Source organism: Eubalaena glacialis, chromosome 4, assembly GCF_028564815.1.
Source record: "Eubalaena glacialis isolate mEubGla1 chromosome 4, mEubGla1.1.hap2.+ XY, whole genome shotgun sequence".
NCBI classification, from domain to species: Eukaryota; Metazoa; Chordata; class Mammalia; order Artiodactyla; family Balaenidae; genus Eubalaena; species Eubalaena glacialis.
In genome coordinates this window covers 178,009,056-178,018,740 of record NC_083719.1, presented here as the reverse complement: position 1 = coordinate 178,018,740, position 9,685 = coordinate 178,009,056, and the positions used below count along the sequence as shown (strand labels likewise).

The 9,685-nt window shown below is 54.2% G+C and overlaps 1 protein-coding gene across 2 annotated transcripts in view; it reads left to right on the top strand.

The window, feature by feature from the left end:
* The first annotated feature begins 843 nt into the window (after positions 1-843).
* Positions 844-9,685, top strand: part of RFX1 (regulatory factor X1) — a 31,939-nt gene continuing 23,097 nt past the window's right edge. The window contains exons 1-2 of one of the 2 annotated variants that reach the window (XM_061190380.1): positions 844-1,043; positions 7,920-8,299. In XM_061190380.1, the coding sequence (XP_061046363.1) occupies positions 7,978-8,299 (322 nt within the window). In that variant the 5' untranslated portion in view covers positions 844-1,043; positions 7,920-7,977. The remainder of the gene's footprint in view (positions 1,044-7,919; positions 8,300-9,685) is intronic. The other variant, XM_061190381.1, reaches the window with a different exon arrangement.

Below are 9,685 nucleotides of genomic sequence, written 5' to 3'. Positions count from 1 at the left end.
AGACCTTTCCCAGGTCGGCCCGCGTCTCCTGCGGGGCCGAGATAGCCGCGGTAGCCCCGGCAGCGGTGACCTTTCCGGGTCCAATGGGGCGAGGAGGCGGGAGAGAGCGGGATGGGTTTAGGCGGAAATGGTGCCGGGGGTGTCGCAGCCCTGGGATCGAACCCCGCCTCGGCCCCCCACGTTCATCCTACCACCATAGGGTAATAGGGGGAGGGAAAGAACGCCCGGTGACGTCATCGAACCCCGAGCCCGGCCTCCGCCGCCTACGTCACAGACAAGCAGCGTAGCGTCACCGCATTCCTCCCGTGACGTCAGCGCGCGAGACCAAGAACTGGCCCATAGGGGAAGGGAGAAGTCTGAAGGAAGAGATCTTTCCTTTCTCGCACTTTATATTTGGTAAGGCGTTTAAAGTACGCAGAAACGGACTACCACTCCCATCTGGCCTTGCATGCTGCGCATGTGCACAGCTTCCAGCGAGAGAGCGCGGCAAACCTTTGGGCTAGATTGACGTCCCTTTAGTCGAACCAAAAGGCAAGTTTTACGGCCGCAAACCAGTCCGACCTCACAGGCCCCACCCCTTTATTCTTAGCCCGCAGCTTCCTTGAGGGAGTGACGGGCTCCTCTGCCTTTAAGGGCTTAGTTTCCTTTGATGGACATCCACACCGATGAATCAGAGCGCCGGGAAGTCGAGAGGATGTTGAAAGACGTGCCTTGGAGCCAATAGCTTAGCGGCAGGGCCTGGCGCCGTCCAATCACTTTTCCCAGTGCCGCCAATCACCCTGGACCCCGCCCCCAGCGCGTGACGTAAGTAGGGTGGGTAGCAACAGTTGCCCCGGTGAGGGAAACGGAGGCGCCATAGCCACGGTAGTCGTGGCGACCAAGCAACCCGGCAACGCGAGTCAACAACAACAACCGACCGGCCGACCCCCACCCCCACCCCCCCGGCCCGGCCCGGGGACCCCGGCACGTTCTGTCCGCCTCCCAACATCGCCTCCGAGACCTGTGGAAAGCCCTTCCGCGGACAGAAGTAGGGAGAAGCCGAGGTAACCCGTGCGGCCCTAGGGTGGCGGTCCGGGCCGGGGAGGACAGCGAGGCCCGGGCGGCGGGTGTCGCTGTAATCATAATCTTGGGGGAAGGGGCGAGCGGTCAAAATGGCGGCGGCGACTGTCGGGGCCGTGGGGGAGGGGGCTGGGGCCCGGCTGGGGCTACACCACCCGCCCCCGGGCCCCGCAGCCCGGCCCCCGCGAGGGGCGGGCGCTCGCAGGCAGACGGCGAGTGGAGGTAGGCCGGCCAGCCGGGGCGGGGGGCTTTTATATGTCGGGAGGCGCAAGGGGGCGGGACTGGGAGGGCTGGGCCAATGGGAACGAGGGAGGGGCGAGGCGGGACCGAAGTGGGTGGGCGGGGCCAGATCATAAGGTGTGGGCGGGACCGGCCGGTGTCCCGGGAACCGGGTGGGGCAGCTGCCCGCCTAGGCATTCCTGCTCCCCTAAGCGATGGAGGCCACCTGTGCCTTGTCACTTTAGAACCTGCCAGGACTCTGTCTACCACATGTGTGGCCTCAGTTTTCTATCCTGTAAAGTGGGGAGAATCACTGCCATCGCCTCTTTTTTGCATTTCAGGGACTCCTAATTCCTTTCAGGAATTTCTCCAGGGCTCATTCTTGAACTTTTTACTCCTATCTACTTTTTCTGAATTTTTTTATAGATTAACTGTTAGTCTTGATTTCAACATTGCTGTTCGCTCCTACATCTGCCTTCTCTCTGAGAAGAGGTGAAGGTAGACAATTTCATGAAGCTGTGGGTAGGGGTATGGCTTTAGTCTGGACGATTTGGTTCGCAGAAAGCGAAGCCCATGGCAGAGAGGAGTGATCTTGGGTGACTGAGTTAGAAGAACAGAAACTTGATTGCTTCTATGTGGGCAGCTCTAAGATCTAAGATCTCATCTTGTCCCTGGGCAGGGGGCTTGTTCCTGGAGATGGGACCATTCCTAGCTGTTCTGCCCATTCTGGTCTTCCTTTGGGGAAGGAAGTAAATGATGGAGTAAAGGGCGCCTGAGGAAGTTTATGACGCTGCTTCTCTTGGCTAGACACATGTTTTTGTGTCAGTCAAGTTGGTGTCAACTGGGTCACATGTCACTGAGGAGGTACCAGCTTCCAGAGCCACGTGGGCAGGGAGCCGGGACACCGAGGTCAGAGGGAAGGGGAAGTGTTCCACGTTTGTTAGAGGAGAATCTGAGTGACTGCTTTGCCGGGAGACAAGATCTGCCAGCTTGGGGAAGAATTTTTTTTTTTTTTTTTTTTTAAATAGCAGCTGGGCCAAGTCCACTGTGCTTATTCTCCGTCTTGCTTTGGAGCTTGGCATCAGCAGAGCCGAGTGCATGCTGCAGCCGTTTTCTTTTAAAATCAATTAGTAAACTTCAGGGAGAAGGAACGTTTCAGGTTCTCCCAAAGCCTTCCCTCAAGAATTTGAGATAAGGCTTGGGGGTGTCACTTCTCCAGGAACTTTTCCCAGGTCAGGAAATAACCTGATCTGGGAAATATTTCTAAAATCTAGAAATAACCAAGTTGCCAGGTCATCGGCACCTATTAGAAAGGCGAGCTCTGAGCAGAAAGTGATCTAGTCTTGTTAACTGCCCCTCCCCCTTCTTATATCTTACGCATTTGAAAGGCCCAAGCCCAGAGGGGTTATTAGACTCCTGAAGGGAACACTGGCTTTGGTCACTTGTCCTTGAAACAATCAACTGCTTTCTAGCTGTATGCTCCTTGGCAACTAACTTAACTTCTCTGGACCTTAGTTTCCTCCCATCTAAACTAGGGACAGTGATCATTGGTAATGATTTTAATCTCATATTACTATGCTGTGGATCCCATAAAAGAATACATGTTGAGCATCAGATACATAGTAATTGCTCAAACTGTGTTGGCTGCTACTGTTGTTATGATGGTTGTTGCTTCCTGCTCAGCCTTTGGAATTATACCATTCGCATTTATTTTTATCATTTTGAATCGGGTGACAGCCTAGTGGCTTTAAAGCTTGACTCACTTGCTGTGTGGGCCGATGACTGGGATCCCGGGAAGCTGAGTGCTAGGACTCTAGTTTCTAGTGGGAAAGTCTCACTCTCCTAAGGCCCTTCTCCAGCTTTAGGAGGGTAGCCAGAAAGAAAATTTTTCCCTGGGCCCAGGCTCAGACTCAACCTTCCGGGAGGCAGCTGGATGAGCTGGAGCTGTGGGTGTCATGGGAAAGGTGGGGACCTGGGAAGGGTGTCTCTGGAGCTAAGGGTCTCTCCCTCTCCTCCCTGCCACACGCCCCAGCATTTTGGGGCTGAAGACAGGGGATAGGCTAGGCAGGATCCACCCCCTCCCCATCACCACTTACTAGGGACACGGCTTCCAGATAGCACCCACACAGCGCATAGTCTTCCTGGCCTAAGGGGCCTGTTCTGGACCAGGAGGCATCACCTGCCCCTGTAGCACAAGCTTGCTGCTGGCAGGAGGCAGTAACTTTTTCACAAGGTCTTACCAGTCGCTAGATTTGAACCGGCTTTTGACAGTCACTAGCAGTGTGTTCCCAGCATTGTGGACACTCATTTGACAGTAAAAGTGGAGCCCCAGCTGTGTGCTTGTCAGTGTTTTAGTAGCTGGGGATAGAGTCATGGGCAAGGCAGGTCACATCTCCACCCCTGGGGAAAGCTTACCTTTCTGGTCGTGGAGGGAAGAGGAAAATAAACAGGATACAGGGCCAGGAAAAAAATAAAACAGGAGTATGTACTCCAGAGGGCTTGGAAGGGGGTTACTTGAGACCTGAGAAGGTGGCATATGAACTAGGACATGAGTGATAAGGAGCCAGCAGGTGGAGGCGAGGAGAGCATGCCAGTAGCTGGAAGAGCTGGTGCAAAGGTCCTGAGGCAGGAGGAGGCCTGGAGCATTTGGGAAGCCACATTGTGGCTAGAACATTCAGAGTGAGAAAGGGGACTGGAAAGGGCCAGATCCCACAGGGCCCTATGGGTCATGGGGAGGGCTCTGGATTTTATTCTCTGTGATGGGGAGCCTTGGAGCCTTCTCAATAGAGAAGTGACACGATAGGGTTTGTGTTTTCAAAGGATCTTATAGACTGTACAGGCAAGAGTAAAGCCAGGAGCCAGTGATGAGAGGGTCCAGGCAAGAGATGATGGTAGCCCAGACTAGCATGGTATTGATAAAGATGGAGGGAAATGCCCAGCCTTAGGATCTATTTTGGAGGAATTATTGACAAGTCTTAAAAACTAACTGGCTAGGGAATTCCCTGGCAGTCTAGTGGTGAGGACTCCGTGCTTTCACTGCGGGGCCCGGGTTTAACCCCTGATTGAGGAACTAAGATCCTACAAGCTACGTGGTGCAGCCAAAAAAAAACCAAAAAACCCAAAAAAACTGGATATAGAGGATGAAGGAAACACACATTATTATATTTAATTTCCCCATTTCCCCAAAGTGAGGGAAGTGAGGTTTTCTTTCCATTTCCTTGGGAGGGCCTTGTCCAAGATGTAAACCATTCAGTTAAGTATCTGGCATCTAGAACAGTTGGCAAACTACAGCCTTCACCTGTTTTATATGGCCTGTGAGCTAAGATTGATTTTTACATTTTAAAGAATGATATTTTGTGACATGATTAATATATCATGATATGTGAAAATCATGAAAATGCAAATCTAAGTGTCTAGAAATAAACTTTTATTGGCACACAGCCACACTTGCTTGTTTACATATTGTCCATGGCTACTTTAATACTCCAGTGGCAAAGTTGAGTCATTGCAATAGGCTGTCTGCCTTCAAAGCCAAAAATGTTGACTTCACAGAAATTTGCCAGCCCCTGACCTAAAGAATTGATTCAAACATTCTCCAAAAACAGGTGTTGGCTTTGAAGATAGGTGCAGCCATTGGTGCTTTTTTTTGGCAGTTTCATTGCTAAGGAACAGATTTGCTGAGTCATGCTCAGATAGCCGGGGAATGCCTCATCCTGTATAAATATTTATGACTTATTCCTCTCTAGGCAACACCCTACAGAACTCTGCTTAACCTAGTCTTCCACAAATGGCAAAAAAAAGGGGGTTCCCTGGTGAAATAATTATGGGAAATATGTCATTCTGTATCATTCTTCCTGGAGACTAACAATGACAGTGCTGAGAAGGTCTCCAATAGAGAAGTTGGTTTAACTGTTGTATCCATCTCCCCTTCCCCTTTTTGAGCTCAGCCTTTCAGTTGTCTCATCGCCACCTCCCCCTGCCCCTGAGGGGAAGGGAAGAGGCCTGCAGGGTTGGCACCTCGAGGAGGAGAAAGCACCAGCAAGTGTGGAGCTTTTTTTTTTTTTTTAATTTATTTATTTATTTATTTATTTTTGGCTGTGTTGGGTCTTCATTTCTGTGCAAGGGCTTTCTCTAGTTGCGGCGAGCGGGGGCCACTCTTCATCGTGGTGCGCGGGCCTCTCACTATCGCGGCCTCTCTTGTTGCGGAGCACAGGCTCCAGACGCGCAGGCTCAGTAGTTGTGGCTCACGGGCCTAGTTGCTCCGCGGCATGTGGGATCTTCCCAGACCAGGGCTCGAACCCGTGTCCCCTGCATTGGCAGGCAGATTCTCAACCACTGCGCCACCAGGGAAGCCCAAGTGTGGAGCTTTTAAAGCCCTTTTGTGGTGGGAGGGGCCCCTAGGGGCCAGCTCTCCTAGGGCTGGGAAAGTCCAGGCCAGGGTTTCTCAGTGCCCCCAGTACCACCTGCCTCTGAATCATCCAGGGGACTAGCTCAAACAGTAGACTCCAGGGTCATCCCAGACTCTGGCAGTGGGGCCTAGGAACCTGCCTTTAACTAACTCCCCAGGTGAGGCTGATGAACACCAGAGTCAGAGTCCCCCTTGGCACCTCTTTCCAAGAGCTTGAGGATTGTGTCTCTCTCCCCCTTCCAGCCCCAACTGGCATGGATGTTTGTTGAATAAATAATAATAATAGCAACTTCCACTTCTCAGTGCTTATTGGGTGCTGAGCTGATCACATTGGATCTTTACAACAGCCTTATGAATCAGGTGTTCTCATCATCCCCAGGTGACAGATGGGAAAACTGAGGCCCAGAGGAAAGTCAGTTACATGTTTATGAATGAAGAGACAGGCCAGGGTTCATGTGGAGGTGGGTCTGACACTGGGCAGACAGGTGCTGATCAGCTGCAGTGACTTGAGCACCTGATCTGGGCCAGAGTTTGGACCCAGTAGTATGAGGAGACCTGAGGAGGTGGGCCTCTCTAATGCTGGCAGAAAAGAGTTTGGGAAGGGCAGGGGCTGGGGGAAGATGTCTTCTCTGTGTGAATGGCAGGCAGTAGCCTCTTCCCTCTCCCGGTGGGCAAGCTCCCCCTGCTGCCTGAGTCCCTGGCAGGCCACCCTTCCGTCCTGCCCAGTGGGAAAGCCCAGAACAACTCCCCTGGACCTGAACCAGGGCCCGTTCCCCCTTGGCAAGAGAGACCATGTGCCTCACCCAGCTCCTGGGAGAGGGACCACAACCTTTTAGCAGCCACAAAAGCTGCCTCTGCCTGGTCAGGTGGGCCCCATTCTGAGGTCAGCGGCGGCTGCTGGGCCTGCCCTGTGGCCAGGACCTGTTCCCAGCCCAGCTGCCCCTGGCCCTAGAAGGCCACTTTCCTTGAGGAGCTCACATCTGGTGTCACCACCCATAACTGCCCTCACTTCTGTGGCAGCAAGCAGCTCAGGAGGCTTTTTGGACTCAAACAGCTTCCCTGTGTCTGGCACCCCACTGGGAATGATACTCAGCCAAGAATCCAAGCCCAGATGGCAGGCAAGTAGGGAACTGGCACAGGTTGGCTGGGAGATAGCTTTTCCCATGACTTTCCTTTCTGGCAATTAGCCAACTAGTCAAGTGCTTAGAATGCCCAGGGTTCAGATTCAGTCCTGCCACTTCCCTGCTGTGTGGCCTGGGGCAATCTCAGCCTCTCTGAGCCTCAGCTCCTCCTCTGGCAGAAGGAACCCAAATTCAGATGTGATTGTTGCAAAGTTTTAAATTAAGTAATGTAGGGGGACTTCCCTGGTGGTGCAGTGGTTAAGAATCTGCCTGCCAGTGCAGGGGACACAGGTTCAAGCCCTGGTCCGGGAAGATCCCACATGCCGCGGAGCAACTAAGCCCGTGCGCCACAAGTACTGAGCCTGCGCTCTAGAGCCCGCGAGCCACAGCTACTGAGCCCACGTGCCGCACCTACTGAAGCCAGCGCGCCTACAGCCCATGCTCCACCGCAATGAGAAGCCCGGGCACCGCTCGCCGCAACTAGAGAAAGCCCGTGTGCAGCAACGAAGACCCAATGCAGCCAAAAGTAAATTAATTAATTAATTTAAAAAAAAAGAAAACCACAAGCTTAAAAAAAAAAAAGTCACGTAGGACTTCCCTGGCGTGGTGGTCCAGTGGTTAAGACTCCACGCTTCCACTACAGGGGGCACGGGTTCAACCCCTGGTCAGGGTACTAAGATCCCATGTGCCACGTGGCGCAGCCAAAAAAAAAAAAATTAAAATTAAGTAATGTAAAGAAAGCACTCAGCACAGTGCCCAGCCTGCAGGAGCCCTCAGGAGAACTGTACTATTTGTTTTTGGGTGAGAGCCGGAGCTCTCCCAGCACAGGGGTCCCCCGGGTGCTGGGGCCTAGGAAGGAAGAAGGCAGGAATCCTGGGCAGGGATGAGTGGAAGAGGGGTAGACCAGCTCCGGTCCATACTCAGTTGCCCTGCAGTGATGGATTCGTTATATCTTGCCACCAGCCTCAGGATTTAATTAAGTTACTGATGAACCCAAATGTGTCTCTAGGGAGCCAGGAGCTGTCCCTGGTTTCCTCTGCCTGTAGATTAATTCTTGTTTTTCCTTCTTTTTTTTTCCTCCTCTTCTCCCCCACCCCACCTTTCTTCCCAAGCAAGTAAAAAAAAAAAAAAAAAAAAGCCTTATTTATTATCATTTTCCCCACTGTTGGCATGGCAACACAGGCGTACGTTACTGAGCTACAGGCAGCCCCGCAACCATCCCAGCCGCCACAGGCCCCTCCACAGGCCCAGCCCCAGCCACCGCCACCACCACCCTCAGCAGCACCCCAGCCCCCCCAGCCCCCCGCCACCACCGCCACCCCCCAGCCCCAGTATGTCACCGAGCTGCAGAGTCCGCAGCCTCAGGCACAGCCACCGGGCGGCCAGAAGCAGTACGTGACAGAGCTCCCGGCTACCCCCACGCCCTCGCAGCCGGCCGGCACACCCGCCCCATCCCCGGCGTCCCAGCAGTACATCGTGGTCACCGTCTCCGGTAAGTGGACACATGCTCAGAGCCAGGGCACTCAGTGAACAACCCCAAAGGGAGTTTTGGGGAGCCTAGCATCCTGGATGTGGGGGCACCCTGGCGCCCTCCCATTGTCACTTATCATGCCTGTTACCAGGAGGGCAGCTTTTAAACTCTCTGGGGTTCCCAGGTGGGATCTGGGGGGGCGCCTCTGGGGAAGGAGTAGTCAGACCAAGCAGGGAGGCCTCTGTGCCCCCAAACTCCTCCCCACCGGGGCAGCTCTTAGAACTGTTTCTGTCTCTATCCTCAAGTAAGGTGTCACTTGAAGAAAGGATTGGGCAGTGGAGTTAATTTGCAAACGCCTGCTGGAGATGGAGGGTGAGCGCACAGCCATCATCCGTAAAGGGATCGTAGCAGCTTCGAGCGCTCAGGGGCTGCGTGTGAGGTGCTCCCTGTGGCAGTTCAGGGAGGTCCGCTGGGAGGCCTGGAGGGACCACTTCCCCTCCCCTCCCATTTCATTTTTGGCAAGACTCAGGCCAAGCGGGGCTCTTGGCTGGGCGAGTTCGTGAGCATGTGATGTGGCCAAGGGCTCCTGTTTGTCACTGTGGCCGCCCCTTGAGGCTGTGGAGCAAATGACCAGGACGCTTGGGTCATGGCACCCATGGTTCCTGCCTGGAGCATCTTCCCCATGCCCGCTTATTCTAGAATGGGGATGGGCTGAGCAGAGGGAAGTGGGAGCACCGGGTCACGACAGGCAGTCTCTCCCCTAAGGGAGAGTGTGGAGCTCCGAACAGGGCTCGGCGTCATTAGTGGTTTCTGATGTGCTCTGTGTAGAGGGGAGGATGCAGCGAAGCCTCATGTTGAGGCTGGCCCTGGTCCTCCCAGAGTGGAAAAGGAAGTGGTGGGGATCCTAAGGGCATCCTGGCAGGCTGCGGAAGGAGCCAGGTCAAGACTGCGTTTAGGACCATAGGACAATAAAGAGTCAAAATTTGTGGCAGTTGACATGGCCCCACAGGACCAGGACAGAAGCAGCTGGGCCCCGACAGCATCCTGGAGGCTCCTGGCTGTGTCGGGGTCCCCAGGGAGGGCCAGGGGGTGGGGCACGCAGGGGCTCAGGACAGTGACTCTTTAACACACAGACCGGTGTGGAGGGATGGCACGCGAGAGCCAGCTGAGTGCAGAGCGAAGCCAGGCCGAGGACGTGGCCAGGGTCACCGGGCCACAGATCTCCAGGGGGTTCTCGGCGCTGCACAGGGATCCTGATACATTTCCTAGCCAGCATACGCCTCACTGTCCGAGAAACCCACTCCCCCATCTCTCACCTCTGTCACCTCCCTCTCACTCTGTGCTCTTGACCCCTGACCCTGCTACTGACCTCACTGGGGACAAGGCATCATCACGTGACAAGAAGGA